This window comes from Lontra canadensis, unplaced genomic scaffold (genome assembly GCF_010015895.1).
Source record: "Lontra canadensis isolate GAN:19392208 unplaced genomic scaffold, GSC_riverotter_1.0 scaffold10, whole genome shotgun sequence".
Lineage (NCBI taxonomy): Eukaryota > Metazoa > Chordata > Mammalia > Carnivora > Mustelidae > Lontra > Lontra canadensis.
This window is the reverse complement of record NW_022631004.1, coordinates 12,537,011-12,562,071: the sequence shown is the minus strand read 5'-3', so window position 1 is coordinate 12,562,071 and position 25,061 is coordinate 12,537,011. Positions and strand designations below refer to the sequence as shown.

Here is a 25,061-nt window from a genome sequence, read left to right as displayed (position 1 = left end):
ATGTATTTATTAAACAATTTGAGATCCTGAAATAATATAGATAAGATCATTTCTGTTTCTTTTTGATCATTAAGGTTTTGCGTCCATTTCTCCTTCGTCGAATTAAAGCTGATGTTGAAAAGAGTTTGCCTCCAAAGAAGGAAGTTAAAATCTATGTGGGTCTCAGCAAAATGCAAAGGGAATGGTATGTGTTCTTGGACATTTTAAAATCACTATTGATTCCTAATCAACTTTCATTTATATTGTTTTCCTTAATTGTGTCTGCAAGGAATTGCCATTTGCTTTGCTGAACTCAACCTTAAGAGTTTTCTGGGGCGCCTGGGTGGCTCAGTGGGTTAAGCCTCTGCCTTTGGCTCAGGTCATGATCTCAGGGTCCTGGGATCAAGCCCCGCATTGGGCTCTCTGCTCAGCGGGGAGCCTGCTTCCCCTTCTCTCTCTGCCTGCCTCTCTGCCTACTTGTGATCTGTCAAATAAATAAATAAAAAAACTTAAAAAAAAAAAGTTTTCTGATCATGTAATTTAGGACTTGCTAATCCAGTTTATCATACAGAGTCATAAAACTTACAGCTTATAATCAGGATGGGAAGTGTATGAATCCAAGGTTTAAAGTTGGCATTTAATTAAACAGGGATATATATATAAACCTCTCTACTTGGGTTTTTTAAAAAGGAACTGGTGGCACAGATGCAGACATACAGTTAACTTGGTGGTTCATAAATACTGGATTGTGGATTAGGGCTAATCTGATGAAGTTGGAGATGGTAGAGATATGAGAAAATTTAGGTGCTTTCTTTTAGCCCATAAAGCTTTTGCATATATTTAATTTTAAAGACTCCATTCTGAGTGAATGTTTTATTTTAGACAGGATTCCCTTTGTGAATTTATGGTGGTAATACAAGATAGATTTAAATACCTCTCTAGGGCATAATAAAAATGTGGAAAACACTGTAAGTTTCTTCTTTTTTTTCTTAAGGTTTTATGGGTATATGAAATCCAAAAAGGCTAGAAACCACTTAGTATTAAATTTTTTTATAGATAGAAAGGTCATCATGAATCAACAATGTGAAATGTCTGTAGAAAACGATATTGTTACCTTAGCATATATTAACATAAGTGTAGTGTTCGAAAAAGAGAATAAATAGCCATACTTAATCTTCACTGGTTATATTGCATTTCAGTGTATTTAATTCCATACTTGATAAGTATATGCAAGGGGCTAGAGTTGTTGGTGAAAAGACAGAAAGGATAGAATGTAAAGAAATGGGCACATTATCTAGGAAAGAGATGACCTCTGTAGATGCTGGTCCATCCTAAGTGTCCTTAAAACTTTTGGAAGGCTTTTATAAGGCAGCAGTTGTATGGCTCTAAGTTAACAGAGCTGTGTCGTGAGTCAGTGTTAAGGGAAGAGAAATCTCTTCTAGGTTAACATTGGTGAACTTTTGTCAGAATTGTATGGAAAGTTTGCCTTGAATAATACTTTATGCCTTATTACTGGAGTTATGTATATATTGCTTAGGTTATTGAAGTTATTTTGTTCAGAGGATTCAAGGTCTTGAAACTTTGGTATTTAGATAGATTACACTTTCCTGTAGGATGTTTACATTCTTGATAACGCATTTAAGGCTTTTCACAATCCATCTTCAGCCTGTGGCTATGGTTTTACTACATATAATTATTATATACACACACGCACGCACACACACACACACACACACACACACGTGTGCCTATATATATGTGTGTGTGTGTCTGTATAGAGACACACACGTATACATAGTTTTACTGCCCTGTCTCCCCCTACCCCCATATACTTTTATTTATATTTAAATTACATTGATTGCATTTTATTTTCATCATCATGCCTTATTCTATCAGGATTCTTCTTCCTTAGGTCTTCCTGTTCTCACCCAAATGCTATACTAGCTACATTGAATAGTAACATTCTTCCATTGAAAAAGACTACAAATTAAAATTATGTTTAAAACTTAACGTTTTGGGGTGCCTGGCTGGCTCAGTCAGTAGAGCATGTGGGTCTTGATCTTGAGGTTGTAAGTTCAAGCCCTTTGTTGTGTGTAGGGATTACTTAAAAATAAAAAAATAAAACTTATATTTTAAGTTTTGCTTAATTATTTAAAAATGTTATGTTATACTGCTTTAATTCATCCCAAGGAGACATACTGTTTTGGACCTGGAGGCCCAAAGTATAATTGTGAACATTAGAACAGTGGGGGCAATAAAGAAAAACAAGGAAAGAGAAAGATGTTACAATACATGGTAAACTTCTAACCACATCTTAGAAGTTAATGGGTTCTTTACAGGTATTTTTGGGTTGAGTAGGGGAGGAAATTAAGGATGGAAAGTAACAGGGATTTGTCAGGGCACAATCAACCCTTTTAAAATATTTTTCTTCTCAATAGGTATACTCGGATTTTAATGAAGGATATAGATATACTAAACTCTGCAGGGAAGATGGACAAAATGAGGTTATTGAACATCCTGATGCAGTTGAGGAAATGCTGTAATCATCCATATCTCTTTGATGGAGCTGAACCTGGTCCACCTTATACAACAGATATGCATCTAGTTACCAACAGTGGCAAAATGGTGGTGTTAGACAAGCTGCTCCCGAAATTAAAAGAACAAGGTAATTATGTTACTGGTAACAAATTGAGAAGTGATGAAAACTTGTAAAATTCTGATGTAAAATAAGGGACCACTACAATTTGAAATTACTAATCATGGCACTTTTATAAAGTTGAAGTGTGGGGCATTTAAAAACTTCTGTTATCTGAGCTTCATTTCTCCCCCAAATTTTAGGTTATAAATCTTCTTAGGGATCAGTAGTTAGGGCTGATACACTCCTGGATTTTGGGGGAGAGTTCTCATTTTATATATGCTTTCTCAGAATATGTCAGCTTTTTGTTATAAAGTGCCGTGAATGCTTTTTCCACACATACACAGTTCCCAGATGCTTTGGTAGACAGTGTTGTGTTCGTAGTATTGTTTTTAGTTATTTATGTGGACTTATTTAAATGATAAATTACTTAAATTTGAGCAATAAAATTAAGCAATAATTTAATTATTAAATATGTCCATGGACCCAAAGCAGTTTTGTTTATAACATGCTGATTTCTTACGTGAAAGTGAGTATGTAGTACGTGTAGAGATGTGTTTAAAATATATGAATGTAGAATGTATTTAGTGTGATGCCAGCTTCAATAATTACAGACTCATGGCAAAACTTGTTGACATCTATACCGTACCTGCTTTCCTTCTCCCAGATTAATTTGAAGTAAGTCCCAGACATCAAAGCTTTTCATACACAAATTATTAATTCTGTAATGTGAAATAATACAGTTAGATTTCAGATTTTTCCATTTGCGTTTCTCTTGTGTGTTTTAGTAAGAATGACTTGTACCTTTAGGATATTGATGATCAGCCTTCTAAGAGAAGGTTCTAAGAGAAGGTTCTTGCTTTTACACCTTTTTGTGGAAATACATTTTCTAAAATGCTTTTCTTGAAAGCTAAGTAGTAAAGGGAATAGCAAGAACTTGGTAGAAATACTCAGAGATATTAATGAAAGCTATATTAAACTCTGCAAGGAAAATGGGGACTGTTGAGCATCCTTAGGCATCTTGGTTACAAGAAGGTAAGACACAGCATATTATCAGCCTCAGCTTCCAAGAAGAGATAATTTCACAATTTTTATTTTTTTATAATGACTCCTTGGTCTTCATACATTCTGCTGTGAAGACATCGTGCAGCTGGCTGAAGAAATGGAAGGCAGTTGAATAACTTGGATCATGGCATCAGTGAAAGATGACCATGTAGATGTGAGGCCACATCTATGTTGTTATATTTCAGTCTGGAATTGGGTCTTCAGAACCACAATGAGATGGGTTTTGGGTATGTGTTACGGGATGTTCAGGGCCATGCACATGGGAGAATTGTGGTGGGGTGGAGGCAGGTTATTTTTAAATGCATTTGGAATAAAAAGACTAATTCTCTCAGCCTTGGGACAGACCTAGGCAGAACAAATCCCCTTTTCCATTTATCTTAGTGTGTTGTACAGATACTACCCTTTTTTGTTTGTGCCATGATGAGAAAAATGGGGAGAATAACTGACTAGGATAAATAAATAATGTGTAGTTTTTTTCTTACAACCAACTAGGTAACTTGGAATTAAGGGGTAACTGGTTATTCTTAGTTTTGATTAACCTTAAATTTTTAAATAGTTTTTTTACTTTTGAAGCTTCTGAAAATGAGCTGTTCTATTTGCTAACAGGTTCACGAGTCCTAATCTTCAGTCAAATGACAAGGGTATTGGATATTTTGGAAGATTATTGCATGTGGAGAAATTATGAATACTGTAGATTGGATGGGCAGACACCCCACGATGAGAGACAAGTAAGTAAAATCCAGGGAGGGAAGGTAAAAAAATTACCAGATAAAATAATTTCCTGACATTTTGTTTTATTTTATATCTGTAGGAGTCCATCAATGCATACAATGAACCAAACAGCACAAAGTTTGTTTTCATGTTAAGTACACGTGCTGGTGGTCTTGGGATTAATCTTGCTACTGCTGATGTAGTAATTTTGTATGATTCAGATTGGAATCCCCAAGTAGATCTCCAGGCTATGGTAAGAGATAACAGTAAATATATTCTAATATTTTCTTAGAGCTTGATATTTTCATTAGAGCAAGCTAGTGGTGTGCAAATATCAGTGACTTAACCCAGCAGAATTTTTTCTCCGAACGTAATAATTCAGAGAAGGTGTTTTGTAGGTGATCTCTCATTCAAAGCAGGATATCTGTATCTCACAGCTTTGCCATATCTTAAGACCTTGGAGTCTAGCTATATCCTGTGTATTCTGATGGCAGAAGGGGGATAGAGTTGAGGATTATCTAGGAAATTTTTTATGGGTCAGATCTGAAAGTGTCCCCACAGTCATTGACCAGCACTCAAATCACATAGCATAACTGGGTGCAAGGAAATTGGTAAATTACAGCATAGTTGTGCCTTAGAAAAGGGAGATAGGTTGGTGAGCTACCAACCTGCCTATCATGTTGGATGCTTAAAATGTATGCCCCTGTGTGGGAGTTCTTTGGCTAGAAGAGGAAGATCATTCTTAGGTTGAGAAAATGTATGATCTGTAGATTAATATGAAAACTTACAAATTCTTAAGTTTGATACTATTAATGACTTGACCCATGGTATTGGTGATTATAACTCTGGTGTTGGTTGTTTCTATCCTATATTAAAAGTGTGGTTGAGGAAAATTGATCAGTTAGAAATAGGGATGTTTTGTAAGAATATGTTTTGTGAACTTAACAGAAGTTAAACAGAAATGGAATTCAGATTAATTGACTATTTGTATGTAGTTATGTGGGTGACATGTAAAGACTAGGATTTTTATATATGTGGAGTTATTTTATTTTTGTCACTTTTTTCCCTGATAGCAGTGAAAATTTATATATGATTTAGGTAGAAAAACAATTTGAATTTAAACCTAAGTAAAACAGATTTAGGAAAAAAAGTTATCAACCAACTTAATCATAATTTTGTCTGTCTTATTTGGAGATGTGAATTTTATTTATTATTTACTTATTTTCAAGATTTTACTTACCTGAGGGAGAATGGGGGGCAGGGGAGGAGCAGCAGACAGAGGGACAGGCAGACTCCACATGTGGAGTCTGACTCAAGGTCTCAGGACCTTGAGATCATGACCTGAGTGGAAATCAAGAGTTAGATGCTCAACGGAGCCACTCAGGTGCCCCCGGAGACATGGAATTTTACCTAGTAAAAGTATCAATATTACCTAGTAAAAGTAACCGGATAGTTTCTCACGGATTCAGTATCAGTATTACCTAGTAAAAGTAACCGGATAGTTTCTCACGGATTCAGCCATCTGTTGTGTTCCATACCTCCTGAAAGTTTTACTTGTGAGATAATTAATTTGATTGACATGGAGAAACTTTGAGAATCTAAGAAATATTAATCTAATAACATTTATTTTTTTTTAACAAACTCATTTTTAGAATAGTTTTGTTATATTAAAAACTTTTACACTTGAGAATATTTTAATTTTACTTTTCAGTATACACAGTCAAATGCTGTTTATGTAATTTTTAACTGTAACAAAATGACATGGTTATTTGCCTAGGACCGAGCACATAGAATTGGACAAACCAAGACTGTTAGAGTGTTCCGCTTTATAACCGATAACACTGTGGAAGAAAGAATAGTGGAACGTGCTGAGATGAAACTCAGATTGGATTCAATAGTCATTCAGCAAGGTGAGCCTTAGAACTTCTAAGAAATTTACTGGGTTGGATAAACAAATGTTTTTTTCTTAGATTTATTAGGTTCTTGTTATTGAGGATCTATGGAATCAAGCTGGCAGCCTGAACAAGTATTTATATTCCAGAAAATAGTAAGCTTTAGTTTTAATAAGAGGATAGGTATGGGCTCACGAAGGTTGAAGTTTGCATATTTGTTTTGCCAATTAGCAGTTCTTTTATACTATCTAAGCCTGTCCCCTCATCTGTTAAATGGGGATAAAGAGAATTAAAGTTTATTTTTAAGGATTAAAGGGGAAAATATATATAAAATACCCAGCATTCAGTGTGGTAGATATTAAATAGAACTGTGGTGAGTATAATTTACCTGTTAAAAAACACTCTGTTAATTATGCTGGGGTAAAATGAAGAAGTAAAAATGAAACTCAGAGAATCTGATGTTGTTGTTTTTTTCTAGTCTGCAGCTGTTTACTGAACAGCTACCAGATGCCAGATATTGCTCTTAGTGCTGAGAATACAGTGGTGAAAGAAAGCAACAAATGTTCTTACTCTCATGGAGTTATAATTTAGTAAGAGGGAGAATCAAAATAAACATTTATGTAAATAGGACTAGAGGGTGAGGGTAGGAATCCTCAGTAACCTCAGGCTCATACTGGTTTCTTTCATTCTCAAATTTGCATTATGAGCATGTGCTTTTTATCTGTTATATAGAGATAGAGGGATAACACTGTTAATATTGTTCACTGATGATTCCATATTATATGACTTCATTTTGTTAACTGCTTTTAATTTCCAAGTAAAGGAGTGTTATATTTTTTCATATTCTATTAATGCCAACTGTAGTGTTAGCCACGTCTCTGAATATATGAAAACAGTAAATGAAGGCTTACTAGTTTTTATTATCAAGTGCTTACTTCATGCCAAGCAATGTGCTATATACTTTGCATCCATTATTTCCTTTAGCCAGCTTAAGGTTGGCATGGGAAGTAGAGGCAGGTCACTTGTTTACCGTTCATGTAGCTAGGAAGTGACTCATCTAACACCAAGAGCTATATTAACTATTAGAGTGAAGTATTTACTTATGAAAGTCTCTGGAGCCTGCCAAAACAGTAAGGTTTCTCATGGTAATGTAATGGCTAGTTCTTTTCCCCGTCACATTCTTCATCCATGTTTTTAGAAAAACATTTGCTTTGTAGTATTTTTAATTATTCTCATCTGTGAAACACTTTTTTAAAAAAGAAGGAAAATTAATTTATAACCAACTTAGAAAAGCTGAGTTTTTTTACTTAGTTTTTTGGTTTTGGAGGGGCAAATTTTAGAGCAAAGTTTTGTGCTAGTAGCTTTGTATTAGTCAAATAGCAAGCTTTAGGCGTATACCTTTGTATTAGTGTCTTCGTAGTGTAAGGGATGTAATTAAAATAATGAGAAATCGTAGAACTTCTTTATGTCTGAATAGCTTCCCCTCTCTCCAATGGGGAAGTAGTTTCAGTAAGACTGAGAACATTTTGATAGCAGTGAGATGGCTTTCAAACCAAAGAAACATGTTCTAAAGATAAATCCTAACTTTGAAAGTCACAGGTGTTAGTGGATTCTGTTAGGGATCCAAAGCCATGATACAAAAGCATTGACGATCCAAGAGAACAACTTGGGTCTCTATCCACTCATTTGTTACAAGTTGGTTAGAATAGAAAAATTGAAGTTTTATGTAAGTGTATGTGAATGGCCCTTTAGGGTAGAAATAATTCTTTATGGTATGGTATTTTGGTTTGTTTTGATTCCTGTATTTTTAAAAACACAAATTACAGGGTTGGCCAAATTCCTCCCAATTGAAGATCATGATCTTAGTTTTCTTAGGTTGAATGTCTTCTTTGATGAAAATTAGCTTTGGAAATTTTCAGAAATTGCTGTATATTTTAGTCTTTAGCTAAAGCTTGGTAATATGAAGGGTTTTTTGTACTTCATTTTTTTTTTATACTTTCCTAAGAAAAAGCTGGATGGAGTATTAGTATTAATGTCTTTCTGCTTATTAGAAACTTCTTATCTTTATGATCTCATCATAATCTTTAGCAAGATTAAAAAATCTCATCATAATCTTTAAAAAAAATCTTGCTAATTTTTATTTTCAAATATCCCAAATATATTATTCAGCCCATATAATAATACATTTTTTTGAGATGGTATACATTAGGCTTCATTATGTAATAGATTAACTTTAGAATACTTCGAAGGTTACAGCTAAGATTCTGGCATTGTTTTATGTGAAAATGAAAATTCTCAGAAGTAAATAAAAAGAAATAATTGATGCTTGAGGCAAAATACATGATATTACATCTAACATTTAAAATTCCAAGTTTTCAGTAAAACAAACTTTGTTCAATTAATAGTATACAACACATTTTTTTTTTCTAGGAAGGCTTGTGGATCAGAATCTGAACAAAATTGGGAAAGATGAAATGCTTCAAATGATTAGACATGGGGCAACACATGTATTTGCTTCAAAAGAAAGTGAGATTACTGATGAGGATATTGATGGTATTTTGGAAAGAGGCGCAAAGAAGGTGAGGAATAGGTTAAATGATAATGTTTTTAATATATAAAATGTTTTAAATCAGAACCGAGGAAACACTTGTTATGTGAACCAGAAAAAGAAGCTTTTGTGTACTGTAAAGCCCAACTTATTTTTAACTATAATGCTGAAAAATTTTTTTTTTATTCTCAATCTGATAAGCTGTTTTTGTCCCCTGCAGACTGCAGAGATGAATGAAAAGCTCTCCAAGATGGGTGAAAGCTCACTTAGAAACTTTACAATGGATACAGAGTCAAGTGTTTATAACTTTGAAGGAGAGGATTATAGAGAAAAACAAAAGGTAATTTTTGAAAGACATTTTGGTTACTTGAAGACTTCATTTTACTTGAAACTTGGAATTTTAAGTGTTAGGTGTAATGCTTTGTAAATTTGTTTCAAAGCAGTCATTTCTGTATATTCATATCTAAATTATTTTCATTTTTATATTTTTATACATTTTTACATTTTTATATGTAATATGAAATTGTTACACCCTTACTAGATTTTTTTTTTAACAGAATTAACTGGTAATGAAGGGAAAAAAGTCCTAATTTCTTAAGTAATATTTGTCAGTTTGTACAGAAATTAGAAAATACCTACAAGTTGGAAGAAAAAAAATAGTTCTACTCAGTGTTTTTTCTGTTAACATTTAGGCTTGTATATCCTCTGAATTTTTTCTAAGCTAAATACATATCTACGTTTTTCTCCTAGTTTGAGTTATAGCATACATTCTGTAGGTTCCCTACCTACCCTCTCACTGGTTAGAATGTTCTCCATTTGGGCAAGAAATACTTACTGTATATCCATACTATTCACCAGACACTGTTCTTTATATTAATTAATTACATAGTTTTGAGCAAAGTAGCATAGTCCTATTCTCGTAAAGCTTATTGTTCAGGATTTTACGACTATCTTACTATTTACAAACAGTAGTTGTAATGATGTTCACAGTATGAGTTGTGTTCAACTGAGATTTGCGACTGTAAATAAAGTTGGTGATACGAATTGTTTCCCATATGCTAGATTGCATTCACAGAGTGGATTGAACCACCTAAACGAGAAAGAAAAGCCAACTATGCTGTCGATGCCTATTTTAGGGAAGCTCTTCGTGTCAGTGAACCTAAAGCACCCAAGGTGAGTTGATAGAGCAGTAAAATATCCAAAAATATTGGAAATGTAATTTTTACAATTTTTTCTAAAGTATTTTATTTTTTTAACTTATTTGTCGGTGGGGGAGAGAGCAAGCGCGTAAGTAGGGGGGAGAAGCAGGCTCCCTCCTGAGCAAGGAGCCTGATATGGGACTCAATGCCAGGACCCTGGGATCATGACCTGTGCTGAAGGCAGACACTTAACCAACTGAGCCACCCAGGCATCCCTTTTTTTCTTATATTCTTACAGTTAAATCAGATTGAGAATTAGAATCTTTTGTGGCTTCTTATAGTATATTTCCTTAACTCCTCTAAAAATTAGTTGTAAATGTATGCATTTAAAGTTTTTAAAGTTCACTATTAATGATAGATTCAGTTGCTTAGAGAATTGGCCATCATAACTTCAGGAAAAAGGAAGATTACAATTAATTTAAAGCAAAATAATTTTTTTTATGGATGATACTCTTTTTTCTCTAGGCTCCTCGGCCTCCAAAACAGCCTAATGTTCAGGATTTCCAGTTTTTTCCTCCACGTTTATTTGAGTTACTGGAAAAAGAAATTTTGTATTACAGAAAAACTATTGGGTACAAGGTAATGGAAATAACACTATTCCTAAACTAATCTGGTTTGTTTTTAATTTAATAAATGGAGGACATGTCAGTATTTTTTTTCATGGTTGGATTAAAACATAAAAAATATTTGGTTGGCTAAGAATTTAGTTCATCACATACTTTCTAAAATCTACTGACTGATGACCTAAGAAAGTATTTTTTTTAGGTGCCTCGAAATCCTGACCTACCAAATGCAGCACAGGCACAAAAAGAAGAACAGCTTAAAATTGATGAAGCTGAACCCCTTAATGATGAAGAGTTAGAGGAAAAGGAGAAGCTTCTAACACAGGTATATATATATATAGTCTTTATTCAACATAAAATTTAGTAACCATCACTTTGTACGGTACCGTGCTTAGGTCATGTTGGGGTATACAGAGAAGTACAAGCTTTTTCTTCCAAAAATGGAATAATTGGAAATGATAAAGCAAGAGCATATGGATGTATGCTACATTTTGATTGTCACTTTGATTGTCATTTTGATAGTTGTTGAGGTAGTTGAGAAGATTATAGATTTGCACCAGCCTTGGTAGAGTAGATACTCTTTTGATTACCTTTCTTTTGTATTTTCTTTTCTGTGACTCTTCTGCATTGGAACAGTACTAAGTTACCGTTCTCTACTACATGTCTCTATTTGGTACTCTTTTGTTTAACAGTCTTTATGGTTTAATTAGGGTCTTTTAGAATTTGGCCTTCACCTATTTTTGAAGATTTTTCTTCCATTTTCTCACTTTATACATCTTAGCTCTTTAGTCTATGTTTACTGCTGTTTACAGACTCCTGCTAATCCTTCAGAGTCCAGCAAAAAATGTTACTTTTTCATGCAGCATTCCTTCCTTTCTTTCACTGAGATTTAATTCCTTGGTTATGTAAGCAGTATGTGATGTATTGCTGAAAATGCATGGCTGAGTGTATGAAAAGTTAACCACTTTAAAAGAACTTAAAACCTAGGAGTAATTGAAAATGTTTTAGTACTTTAGAAATGTTGGTACGTATAGTAGTATCTTGTCCATGTTCAGTGTGCTGTTGTTAAATGTTTTGTTTCCATTGCCTTGAAGGGCTTTACCAATTGGAATAAGAGAGATTTTAACCAGTTTATCAAAGCTAATGAGAAGTGGGGTCGTGATGATATTGAAAATATTGCAAGAGAAGTAGAAGGAAAAACTCCGGAAGAAGTTATTGAGTACTCAGGTAATTTAAATATTTTAATATAAGAATGTTCTCAGATTTCTGGATAGCTATTGAGTTCAGATTTTGTAATTCTGAATTATGTTTTGATAAGCTAAATTTTGCCCCCACTTTTAGGGCCTTATTTTTTTTGTGTTTTTAAAAAACTGAGTTGGAAAATGTCCTCTTTTTAAAAATGGCATAGTTACTTTTTTACCCTAGCTAACTGGGTACTGCTGAGAAAATAAGAATAGGTTACTGAGTAATGTGCTTTCATTTTATGCTTCTCAAGCACTATGTGCCTGTGTTTCCTTAAATCACTTGGATTCTGAGGGCGCCTGGGTGGCTCAGTGGGTTAAGCCTCTGCCTTCGGCTCAGGTCTTGGTCTCAGGGTCCTGGAATCAAGCCCCGCATCAGGCAGTCTGCTCAGTGGGGAGCCTGCTTCACCCCCACCCCGCCTGCCTGCCTCTCTGTCTGCTTGTGATCTCTGTCAAATAAATAAAATAAAAAAAAAAAAATCACTTGGATTCTCAAGCGAGGAGGTGCAGTTGTGGTGCTGTGAGTGTGCTTAGAATTCAAGAATAGAAATTTAAGAGTTGGGAGATACTTGTATCGCCTATTTCATCTCATTTTTTTTTTACAGTTAAGGAAACAAATAATTGACTTATTTATAGTACTAGATGTGAGAAAAATGGAAACACATTTCTTAATCCTTAGCAAATTATTTATGATAAATTACTTCTATTTTCCCCCTTCCTGCACCTGTCCCATCTGTCCGTTTACTGTTTTACCAGCTGTATTCTGGGAAAGATGCAATGAACTCCAGGACATAGAGAAGATTATGGCTCAGATTGAAAGGGGAGAGGCAAGAATTCAAAGAAGAATTAGTATCAAAAAAGCACTTGATACGAAGGTACTTTGTGTATTAATAAATATGGTACTTAGTGATATAACTCTTAGTTGAGAATATGCGAGGTAAAGTAACTTTTTAAAAGGAAATGAGCGTTGTGTATTGTGTAAGACTGATGAGTCAGAGCTGTACCCCTGAAACAAATAATATGTTATATGTTAATAATGAAATGAAATGGTGGTTTAAAATGAAGATTTTCTTCAAAGAACAATATTCACATGCTATAGATATTCTTAAAGGAGTTTATCTTAGTACTTCAGTTGATACATCTGGGTTAGAGTCCCTGTGATTAGCTTTTTCCTACAAAGTCTGATCCTGTATTTCTCTTTAGAATAATAAAGACTCTGAAGTTGTTTTATAGCAGAGGTTGTATAATGCAGTTGAGTGCTTTGGGTAGAAAATTCTGATTTGGAATGGAACATTTTTAGCTAATCTTACTAAAGCTAATTTTGAAATACAGATTATGTAGGATTTATATAAAATTTGACTTTGATAGATTGGACGGTACAAAGCACCTTTTCATCAGCTGAGAATATCATATGGTACTAACAAAGGAAAAAACTACACTGAAGAAGAGGATCGCTTCCTAATCTGTATGCTTCACAAACTTGGATTTGACAAAGAAAACGTTTATGATGAATTACGACAGTGTATTCGCAACTCTCCTCAGTTCAGATTTGACTGGTTTCTTAAGTCCAGAACTGCAATGGTGAGTCCCTGGGCCTTTCTGTGTAATGTAGCAAACAGTTCAGATTAAGTATTGATTAATATTCTTTAAGGTAAGGTAACTAAGAGAAAATTGTGGTTTCACCCCATCTTTGGAGTACATTTTTGTTACAATACTGTAAGTACCGTGGGTTAAATCAGTTCCTTAGAAAATAGTTCTCATCTACAGTTAACAATCTAATATCATGGATAACTTAAAAAATTTCTTGGTTCCATCCTCTTAATATCACATACCTTTTAACATCATTACATAGGATAGGGAGTTTTTTATATTTTAATCAGGTTCTAAATAGACGGAAATACCACCATCAATTTCACCTTCTGAATTTGATGATCCTAATTTAAAACTTGTATTTTTCAGATAATTTTGGTTTTATAAATGAACACATTTCTGTGAGGAAGGAACTCTCATTCAGGCGTCTGCCTGTCTGGATTATTTTAATATAGCTTAAGGTAGTAAAACACTTTTATTTTCAATACTAGAGTATTTCTCATAAGCAAGTTGATTCCTAATGACCTAAAGTTATAATTCAGGAAAGTTTAGCTTTAGTAAATTGCCCTTTTTATTATGCATTTAGCCATTTTGAAGCTTGTAACTTCCATCTTGTGTTCTTTAGGATGATAATACCCAAAATGCTCTGTAGTCTTAAGTTTGGGATATACTGGTGTAAGCAAAGTTTAAACATTTTATGTAGTGAGATTTCGCTCAGTGTATTTAAAGTATATTACCAGTCTTCAAGACAGGAGACAGTGCACAGTCTTTTCATGTTTCACCACAGGAGGATTATTTTTCACTAAATATCAGCTGACTACTATTTCTGTATCCTTGTTTGGGAAATGTTGCACTATAAAATGCATTATGAATAAAATTTGGGGAAAGACTGATTCAGTTGCTTACAGCTCTGTCTTCTGTCTTTAAGTGGGAACAATTTTTATAGTTAATAATGATTTTTTTAGTGAGTGAAACAAATACAGTATCATGTTGATTTATCAGTATAATACCATAGTCTTAAACTTATTTCCAAACATGTTTCATGTTAGAGCACACATAAGAAATGATTCTATGTGTATGGACCCTTCTGATAAATACTCTTGCCTTAGAGCCAAGAGTACTGAGACCTTAGCTCATCTGTACCACATTCTGTCATGTGTGCCACAGTTCACCTGTTAAATACAGAACTTTAATGTAGTTTATTACCTTATGTCTCTAGATTATATTGCAAATATTTCTAAAACTTGTATATTCTATAAGCTAATATTTTTAAATGATTTTGTTGTGGTTTATGTAGTATCACTTTTTACAGGAAAACCATTTTGCTTACTAGTAGTCAGCAGTAATGAAAATAGACTTCCATTTTCTTCAGGGTTATATAGTAGTTACACTACACTTTATACAACCTCCACAAAGGATTTTAGATTGCTAGAGAGAGATGTAGATATCATAGACTTCTATGGCTAATTTTCCAAAATTGGGAAAGCTGGCATTTGATACACTGATTGCCATAATTCTAGTAACTGTACCTTTAAGGGAAAGAGGATGTACACTTAAGTTCTGGTTGATTTTGACCCTGAAATAGGTGCACTTAAAGTTTTAGATATGTATTCTAGTTCTCAGGCATAGATATTAAGTAGCAGTATAGCATATATTATTTTTACTGCTTGAATTTCTAAGGGAAGGAAGGATTTAAGAGAAATAACAGTATCACTTTAAATAATGAAGTAAAAACATTGATATCTTTATCTTCATAGCATGGATTATATATGAAAATCAGTTCTTTTGGCTGTTTTAGATTTTATCTGGGGGAATGTATAATTATGTAGTACGCTGTTAAAATGTTACAATTTTAAAACCTAGGTATCATGAAAACTTGTCGATGGAAAATACATGTTTACCATATAAATTTATGTTTACAATTCAGGAGCTCCAGAGGAGGTGTAACACCTTAATTACCTTGATTGAAAGAGAAAACATGGAACTAGAAGAAAAGGAGAAGGCAGAGAAAAAGAAGAGAGGACCAAAACCTTCAGTAAGTATTCATGAAAGTGTAAATATTTTCTTGGAAGACTTTTCTTTGTAAGAATTTGAACATTACTTGGCTATCATTGACATGTTAGTCTTTTTTATAAATATAGCCTTGAGTTGCTTTTAAAAGTATAAATTATATTTGACAGCATTATGTGGGGAATATCACATAATGGGATGGTATTCCATAATTTTGGCGATTCAAGAAAATCTGGCAAGGTATGTCTTGTGAATGCCAGGACCCTACATTTTACCTTGGGAGTGCAAGGTATAATTTTAGAATATGTAAAGAAATACTAGGAAAGCAGTGGCTTTACAACCTTTACTAACTTTTAAAATTTAGTTTATTGTCCCAGTGGTATCTTAGGAATGTAAAAACAGTTATCTTAAGAGGAAGAAGAAGTCATCTCTTTTTATTTAGTAATAATTTAGAAAGTCATGAATAAATGAATACCTGCGTAATGTTTGGTATTTATGTGAAACTTCAGAATAATTAATAGTTTTTTTTTTTTTTGGTATCAGGGTCTGTTATACTTGTTTGGTGTATTGATTTACTATTGCAGATTATTTCATTGGTATTAAAATTTTTTGTGTTTGTAAAAGGAGTAGATAAGAACTTGGAGAATTAAGATTATTCTGGGTAGGAAGGTCTAATATTTGTCACTATGTAGCAGTTATTAGTAAAGAGCCGATGTATTTTACCTTTAATATTAGTCTTGTGACGAAAAGGAATCCTTCTGTTCATTTGTAGACACAGAAACGTAAAATGGATGGAGCACCTGATGGTCGAGGAAGAAAAAAGAAGCTGAAACTATGAATATATATATGTTCCATAATCACTAACTTTAAACCAGTAGTTCTTTAATTTACGGGTCTTCATAAGATGTACTGTACAATGCTCAATTGTTATGTCATTCAAAGACATCAGGTTCATCTGTTTACTGAGCTTAGAAACATAGTACGTAGTTCCACTTTTTTAAATGCAGCAGCTGTGTTGAAATTTTTTTTTTATCATTAACACTTGAAGTAATAAAACAGGCTTCATTTATTAATAAATGTTTCATTTGATTTATTTTTCTATTATAGTTCCATTTGTGAAGATTGTGACTTTGTTTATCAGCTATAATTTCTACACTCAAAGCTTAAAAAACAAGCCAACAGCTAAAAAAAAATTGCAAATAACATTTGTCCCTTTGGTCTTCACTTAGTTGTGTAATTGTTTTAATTCACTTTGCCTTTGCAGAAATTTGGGTATCTTCGTAGTGCTATATAGAGTCTCATCTGGGAAGATTATGTAAATTGCATTCTCCTTGATTATTATATGGGTAGGATGGAACAAAAGGCAAGACAAATTATCATTAAATTCTATGCATATTTCTGTTAATGCTTTGTTTCTGTAGTTGGTTCTGAGGTGTGAATATGCCCTTTTCTGTTGGAAGACTGGCCTTTTAGTTATATAGCCAAAGACATTTAGTATTTTCTGGTTCCGTAAAGTGTTACTGTACTATTTTGTAAAAGGAATATTATTTTTAATTGTTTGGTAAATGTTTTGACAAATTACCTTCTCGAAGCAGCCACAGCTTAGAAAGATAATGTCAAAACTAAGGTGGTTTTTGTTTTTTAAAAAGACTCAGCCAAAATAAGGTATGGATTTGTCATACTGTTAAACTGAAATTGGTAACAGAATGTGTGTCCCCTTCCAGTTTACCTTTTTTGAGTTTTTAGAGTAATTGAAATTTTTATATTTTAAAATAATTTTTAAGTGTGAACGGCAAGATTGAGTATAATAACCAGTTTTTATTTTCTATGAACAGACTTGATAAACTGGAGACCTTGAAGCAGGATTACCCAAATTGTAGTGTCAGGATTTTAGCTGTACCAGAGGCCTTTATGTGCTACACATAATTTGTATAAAGTTTTATATGTGCAAATTGGGTACATAAACAGTTCTCCATTTTTCTAAGGGAATGCAATAAATGTAGCATCGTGAATAAATATAACTTTTATAATCCTTAAGTGGTCTTTTCTTTCCATTTATTTGATTTCCCCCCCTTAGGACATTATCTCTTTCCCTTAGATAGATTTCTTCTAAAATTTCTGTCATTTGTCGTCTGCCCACATATAATTGAGATTTTTATTTATAATGGTGATTTCTAAAGTATTACTTACACTGCTTACTTTTCCAAAATGTGGAGTTGTTGCTGTGTCAAGCAAAGTCCAGTGTTTATGATACGTTGATATGATAATCTGAGTTTCTGTTCTGCTCCCCCTAAATTGACCTAATTTTAACCTGGGATTCTGGAAACAGTTATGGGCGGTTACTTTTTCATGAAAAGTGCTATCATTCTTAAGCGTTGGTGGCCTAATTGTGGAACTTGGAAAAACACAAGGCTGAAGAAAACCATGGAAGTCACCAAAGAAATGTTTTCAAGAGGAAAAGAAACAGCCTAATACCATCTGGTTGGGGTGGGGATGGGAGATTCAGAGTAGGAATAGGAAAACAGAGAGAGTGGACATGTGTTAAAGGAATCAAGTATAGTCCATAGCCCCTGAGGGCTCAGGGACTAAAACAGAAACATGTAATGGGAAACAATTGAGAAAAGCATGAAAGAAAAGTATCCAAATTCAGCATTGTAATTAGTCAATGTATGAAACATGCCTTTTCCACAGGTCAAATAGTTATTGCATATTTAAGAATAAAGTCATAATTCTGATTATATTGCTAATTAAGAGAAGGAAAAATTAGCTAAAAGTAACTTTTAGGAAAATGGTAGAGAAGATAGACTAAAAATTGGAAACTAATTTCCAGTTGATACCCTCAATTTTCAATTGAAGAGGTAGATATCCAAAAATAGGTACAATGGTGTCTAAAGCCAACCTAGGAGAGACTAGGTAGTTTATGTGGGAGACCAAGGTTACAGTAATCTGTTACTCAGAATATTTCATTTAATAATTAAGGTTTTATATTATTTGTTGGGAAGGTTATATTCTGTTGGGAAGATACCAGGTAAAACTAATAAAATATAATCATTACTTTCAACTTCCAATATTTTAAATCATAATTAGAACCTTGGATTCCAGTGGCAAGCCTTTTAAAAATTTAGGACATCTCAAATTTATATAGAGACTTAAAATGTGGTTAATTTTATAGCAGTGCTTGCATACGTTCATTACAGTGTTAGTTTTATTTACTTACGAAATCTGAACCAAACAGCCCTAATTTGGGATAGTTGCATTTATGGACCTCTAAATGTCTGTACAGGATGCTCTGTGTTAAGTATGATTGATAAATGAGAAGTAGCAATATATTGACCAGTTTTTGGTATGTAACACTTAACCAGTTAACCTACCAGTTTTGGTGGTTTCAATTTTTTAACAAATAGAATTAAAATTTTTAAATATTATAAGAAGAAAATATAGAATTTATTTTTTTATTTTATTTTTTTTAAGATCTGCATGTCCTGAGAGTGATAGATGGGTTTAGTTCTAGTACATTTTAAGGAATATTTATAAATTCCATTTCTAAGGAGCTGCCGGCCCTCGACACCTTTGTTAAGTGTTTTTGTGGGCAATTCATTGGGCAGTCTGAAGAGGTTGAATCAAGTGGAAAAAGATGGACTTGCTCTAGGCGTCGGACAGTCTATGACCTGATTCCTAGGATCATTTTCAAGAAAGGAACAGATCTTCTAAAAATAGTGTAACCTATTTCAGTATAAAGGCATACCTTAGAGATCATGGAGGTTCAGTTCCAGACCCCTGCAATAAAGTAAATATTGCAATAAAGTGAGTCAAATGGCTATGTTGGTTTCCCAGTGCATATAAAAGTTAACATTTACGCTGTAGTGTAATAGCATTGTGTTTTAAAAAGCAGTGTACATACCTTAATACTTTATTGCTAAAAATGCTAATAATCATCATCTTGAGCTTTCAGCAAATTGTACTCTTTTTGCTGATGGAGAGTCTTGCCCAATGTTGATAGCTGCTCAGAGTGGTGGTTGCTGAAGGTAGGGATGGCTGTGGCAGTTTCTTAAAAGAATGAAGTTTGCCACATGAAAGATTTCCTTCCGTGAAAGGTTCCTCTGTTGCAGGTGACAGTATTTGATAGCATTTTACCCACAGTGGAACTTCCTTTAAAATTGGGAGTCTGTCTACTCAAACTCTGCTGCTCCTTTATCAACTAAGTTGATGGGATAGCCCAAGGTTTTTTGTCATTTCAAGTCTTCACAGCATCCTCATGAGGAGTAGATTCCATTGTAAGAAGCCCCTTTCTTTGCTCATGTGAGCAACTCCTTATTCGGTAAAGTTTTATTATGAGATTGCAGCAGCTTAGTCATATCTTCAGACTCCACTTCTAGATTTTTCCCACCTCCTCTGCAGTTACTTTGTCCACTGAGGTGGTGAACCCTTCAAACTGGTCCCAAAGAGTGGTACTCAACTTCTTCCAAACTCCTCTGATAGTTTGACCTCATTAATCACAAATGTTTTCAATGGCATCTAAAATGGTAAACGCTGGGGCACCTGGGTGGCTGAGTCAGTTAAGCGTCTGCCTTCAGCTCAGGTCATGATCCCAGGGTCCTGGGATGGAGCCCCACGGCTCTCTGCTCAGCAGGTGGCCTGCTTCTCTCTCTTCCTCTGCCCCTCTTCACCATTCATGCTCTAGCTCGCTTGCTCTCACCTAAAATCACTAAATAAATAAATAGATAGATAGATAGATAGGTGAATCCTTTCCAGAAAGTTTTCGATGTACTTTGCCCAGATCCATCAGAGGAATCATTATGCCAACTATAGCCTTAGGAATTTTATTTCTGAAATTTTAAGACTTGAAAGTCGAAATGACTCCTGGACCCATGGGCTACAAAATCAATGCTGTTAGCAGGCATGAAAGCAATATTCATCTCATCCATCTCCATCAGAAATCTTTGGGTGGACCAGATGTATTGTCAATGAGCAGTAATTTGAAAGAACTTTTTTCTAAGCTGGTCTCAAGAGGAGGCTTAAAATACTCAGTAAAGCATGTTGTAAACAGATGTGCTGTCATCCAGGCTTTGTTCTTATTTACGGAGCACAGAATACATTTAGCATAATTCTGAAGGGCCCTCGGATTTTCAGAATGGTCAATGAACACTGGTATCCGCTGAAAGTCACCAGCTGCATTAGTCCCCAACAAGAAAGTCTGGAGAAAAGCGGGGAGCAACCAGTTAGGGAAGCAGAACACACATAACCTTTATCCAGTAACTTTGCCCTCTAAGATGGGCATGGTTCATGGCATCCTAAAACAAAGTAACATCAAAGATCACAGATCACCATAACAAATATAATGACGTTTGAAATACTGCAAGAATTACCAAATGTGAATCAGAGACATGAAATGAGCAAATGCTCTTGGAAAAATGGCACTGATGGGCTTGCTCCGTAAGGGTTTGCCACAGACCTTCAATTTGTCAAAACAAAAACAAAAACCAGTATCTGCAAAGTACAGTTAAAGGAGTTAGGGCTGTATTTAGATCCAAAATACTGGTACACAGGCCCCACATTTAGATTTGTGGCAATCAGATTTTAGAATTACTGCCTAAGATAGGTGGTCGCTGATTGCTGGTAAACTTGCCAGGGGCAGGAGCACACTAATGACCTCACCATGTGCAACTCTTCTTTTCCTGAAGTCAGCTTTTCTGCTTAGGTTTCCCGCATCACTCAGGATCGTACGTTTCATTTGACAAATATCACCCTGAGTCTGATGTATTTTGAAAATTAAGATCGCAGTAATCTTCAGACTTAACAGTGATTAGGTGAAGGTTTTGAACCTTTAGAACCATTTTGTTAGAAATGTAGACTAAAGCCTCATGCCAGGGGCGCCTGTCTGGCTCAGTTGGAGGAGCATGCGACTCTCCATCTTGGGGTAGGGAGTTTGAGCCCCACCTCGGGTGTAGAGATTACTAAAAAAAAATACTTCAAATAAAAAAGTTCACGCCAGATGGGCTGAATGAGAATTTGCATTTTAATAAGATCCTCAATGGTGATTCTGTCTATTAGTACATCTCAGAATACCTGTTGGTTGTTTATCTTTGCCTTAAAGGAAATAAATGATTGAACTTGTGATTGTGACTTGCTTTGTTTTACTCAAATTTATAAATCTAGTCATGAGACTGTAAAAGGAATAGATACTGGATGCCTGGGTGACTCAGTTGGTTAGGCATCTGCCTTCAGCTTGGGTTGTGATCCCAGGGTCCTGGGATCGAGTCCTGCTTTAGGCTTCCTGCTCCATGGGGAAGCCTGCTTCTCCCTCTGCCTCTGCATCTCTCATGAATAAAATCTTTTTTAAAAAAAAGGCAATAATGCAGAGCATGTAGGTAATTCAGTGAATGACATGTGAGCAATTTCATTTTCATAGCGCAAGACCCTGGTAGGGCTGTACGCCACCTCTCCTTACAAGTATGGTGTACAAATGGTGTTTAGAGAACTAGACTTGCTGACAATGATGTTGGATGATTTGGGTCATCTGTTTCATAGGAAGGACAGTTTTTAACATCAGAACTTGTAAAAGTAATTCTCAAGCACATTTATTTTGCTATATATTCTTTTAAGATGTACTTTTAAACGGTTAATCTGGTTTGAAATCAGAAAACTATGTTCACATGTTGATGCATATACAACCAGATCTGCTTCCCAGGTATGGTCAAGCTCCACTTGGCAGAGAAGGTCCTTCAAACTTGAGAAGACAGTTTAGACTTCTGAGGAGTCACCATAACTATATAATGGAGTTGCTGTCTGATTGTTTTTTTCTTTTTTTTTTTTCCATTTTATTTTACTTCTCTTCAGTGTCTGATTACTCTTAACGTTGCGTACAGATGGGTCAAGATTTCTCATCGGAGGCATGTGTATGAGCATAAGGGAAGTCCATAACCTGAGGCTGCTCAGTAACGAGACAACACGGGCCCTCTAAGATGGATATGGTGCTGCTTTGGGTATCCATACTTAACAATTTCTAGACCCATTTGCTCATGAGCCTTGTCACCTGGAATTAGTTTGGAGAATGGTTCAGGGTGATGTGTTGAGTATTCGTGCCCGTTTTTATCAGTACGTACATTTTGAGACAGGGTCAGGCACCCAGGATTGGCCCTTTCACTGTGTTTCCACATTTTGCCCCCAGCAAAAGAAATTATGGACAGATGATACTCTAGACTCCTCTTTCCAAATGCTGTTTGCATGCTGTCTTGATCAGATAGTGTAAACTGAGTGGGTATACCACTCTCCCCCAGTGGTCACCTTTGAAGCAAATAAAAATCTGCTTTGAGGAAGTTTATAAAGTATGAGAAGTGAAGGAGCAGGGAAGTTGGAGGCTACTGTTACCATGAATTGCTTGTCACATACCTGCAGAGGAGAGCAGAGGATAGCGGAGGACTGGCTGGAAGCATCAGACCCGGGCCGGTTCCCTAGAGGCAGTGCTTCCTTTGGGCATCAAAATCCACATTGCCACGCTTTCTAACTTGAGTCTCTGGGTATGAGCTTTATCTTAGAAGATGACATGAGATATTTGGTATTAGCTTTTTATTTTTATTTTTTTTTAAGATTTTATTTATTTGAGAGAGAGCACAGAGGGAGAATGAGAGAGAGAAGCAGACTCTTTGCTGAGCAGAGAGCCTGATGCAAGGTGTGATCCCAGGACCCTGAGATCAGGACCAGAGCCGAAGGCACGTGCTTAACCAACTGAGCCACCCAAGCGCCCCTGCTTTAGCTTTTAAACACTAGTATTAAAAAGTGAATGGTCCATAAGTTTCTTTCTGACTGAAGTGTAAATTTTTCATTTGAAGAATCACCATTAAATAAAGCTCATGAAACTGGTCTTGACGTGTCTAATTGGCCAGCCACATTGTCTACTGATAGCAATGATATACCCTGTCATTCCCCTCTTTCCCTAAGGTAGCATGTTACACACCATAGAGTAGATGCTAACATATAAACAAAAATCATATACCAGGATATTGAACCTGTGGAGTAGGGAGGGTAAATCAGCCAAGCAGCCATATTTCTTATATTCTGGAATATTTGGGGACATGTTTATCTGTTTCTATACATAGAACACCTTCTCAGTGTTGCAATGTTGAACTGGGTCCACCTCTACATTACCTGAGATCATTGAACCTGAAAGAAAATACACAAATCTGATGTCATGCTGACCATAGGGGAAAGTCAGATGAGATTCCTGTGCTAAAGTGTGTCTGTGAGTTTGGCACTTTGATTTTCTTTCCTGGATGCAAAGCTAGTGATTGCGAGTGTTGAAGAATGAAAAAAATCATAAAGACCTAAAGGAGACATTTTCTAGATTTTGTCAAGAGCAGCCAATACATCTGATGATGAATAGAAGGTTCTCCTGGAACGTCCTCATAAAACTGTGAAATACTATAAAAGTTACTGAGATAGAGGATGCCATTACACTCTCAAAGTTTTATTTTTTAAACAGATTACTTACCCCAAAGAAATGAGGACTTTTCAAAAAGTCTTATTACCGAAAGTGATATTCTTGTGCCTGCCTTCATACAGACTAAATTTTTTTTTTAAAACCAAATTTAGATAAAAATCTAGAAGGATACTTGGACAATGGCAGCACAATCATAGATGCAGCTTCTGTGGTATTTTAAATCAGAAATAGTATCAGGATGAGTTTCATCACTCATGACAATTCTGATAATTAGAGATCTGGGGGTTTTGACAGGAAAGGGAGAGCATAGTTGATTAACATGTTTACATCTGGAAAGACAATGATGTCACACTGTTCCATGGGCCATGTATTTGCCACTGCTAGGCCAAAGACTATGGCCGTATGTAACTATGAACATAACTCTAAATCGTACCTTAGATATAGAAGGGCCTTCCCCCTCAGAAAAGAGCACACTCGAAATCCATGGACCCATCAGACGTCCAGAGCTCCTTTTTGGAGAAGAGGAACATCTGGGTATCAAGATCAAATTCAGCTGCAACTAGGTCACTGACCTAATAGGAGAAAGACAGTTATGTAATGAAACCCAGATAATTCAAGATAAAAGAGTTATGATTTATAAATCGGAAATAAGTTAGTAAGCAATAAGATCTACTTTAGTACACAAAGCTTACCAAACAACACGGTGAAAGGGATAGACCCAGTGACCTTGAGGTTTAATGACATGATTAACAGCATCATGTTAAGTATCTGAGAATTCCTATCCTAGTGTAAGTTATAAAGAATAGATACATACTATAGACTAATGTGTACTGGAGAACAGAATTTTAAAAAAAGATTTTGTTTACTTATTAGAGAGAAAGAGAGAGAGAGAGAAGCATGAGCAGGGAGCCTGATTCGGGACTCGATCCCAGGACTCTGGGATCATGACCAGAGCTGAAGGCAGTCGCCCAACCAAATGAGCCACCCAGGCACCTGGAGAATAGAATTTCTTAAAGAATAAGATTTCTCCAAAGTATAAGTGCTAATATTCCCACTGATCTAGGATTCTCTGATCCTAGGGTCAAAGGTACTTTTCTAGTTGGTGGAGACAACAGTAAGGAAGACCATGCAAGTCTTTGGTATGGTATTTTGGAAAGCTGTGTGGACCTGAACTCCTTTTAGTATCTATAC

The 25,061-nt window shown here is 35.1% G+C and overlaps 1 protein-coding gene across 3 annotated transcripts in view; it reads left to right on the top strand.

The window, feature by feature from the left end:
• Positions 1-17,470, top strand: part of SMARCA5 (SWI/SNF related, matrix associated, actin dependent regulator of chromatin, subfamily a, member 5) — a 40,387-nt gene extending 22,917 nt beyond the window's left edge. For all 3 annotated transcript variants that reach the window (XM_032855617.1, XM_032855616.1, XM_032855618.1), the window contains 15 exons: positions 75-184; positions 2,418-2,644; positions 4,286-4,407; positions 4,491-4,643; positions 6,168-6,300; positions 8,713-8,861; positions 9,051-9,170; positions 9,893-10,003; positions 10,495-10,608; positions 10,795-10,917; positions 11,687-11,819; positions 12,590-12,708; positions 13,202-13,414; positions 15,351-15,458; positions 16,206-17,470. In XM_032855617.1, coding sequence (XP_032711508.1) covers positions 75-184; positions 2,418-2,644; positions 4,286-4,407; positions 4,491-4,643; positions 6,168-6,300; positions 8,713-8,861; positions 9,051-9,170; positions 9,893-10,003; positions 10,495-10,608; positions 10,795-10,917; positions 11,687-11,819; positions 12,590-12,708; positions 13,202-13,414; positions 15,351-15,458; positions 16,206-16,271 — 2,001 coding nt within the window. In that variant the 3' untranslated portion in view covers positions 16,272-17,470. The remainder of the gene's footprint in view (positions 1-74; positions 185-2,417; positions 2,645-4,285; positions 4,408-4,490; positions 4,644-6,167; positions 6,301-8,712; positions 8,862-9,050; positions 9,171-9,892; positions 10,004-10,494; positions 10,609-10,794; positions 10,918-11,686; positions 11,820-12,589; positions 12,709-13,201; positions 13,415-15,350; positions 15,459-16,205) is intronic.
• Positions 17,471-25,061: the final 7,591 nt, after the last annotated feature.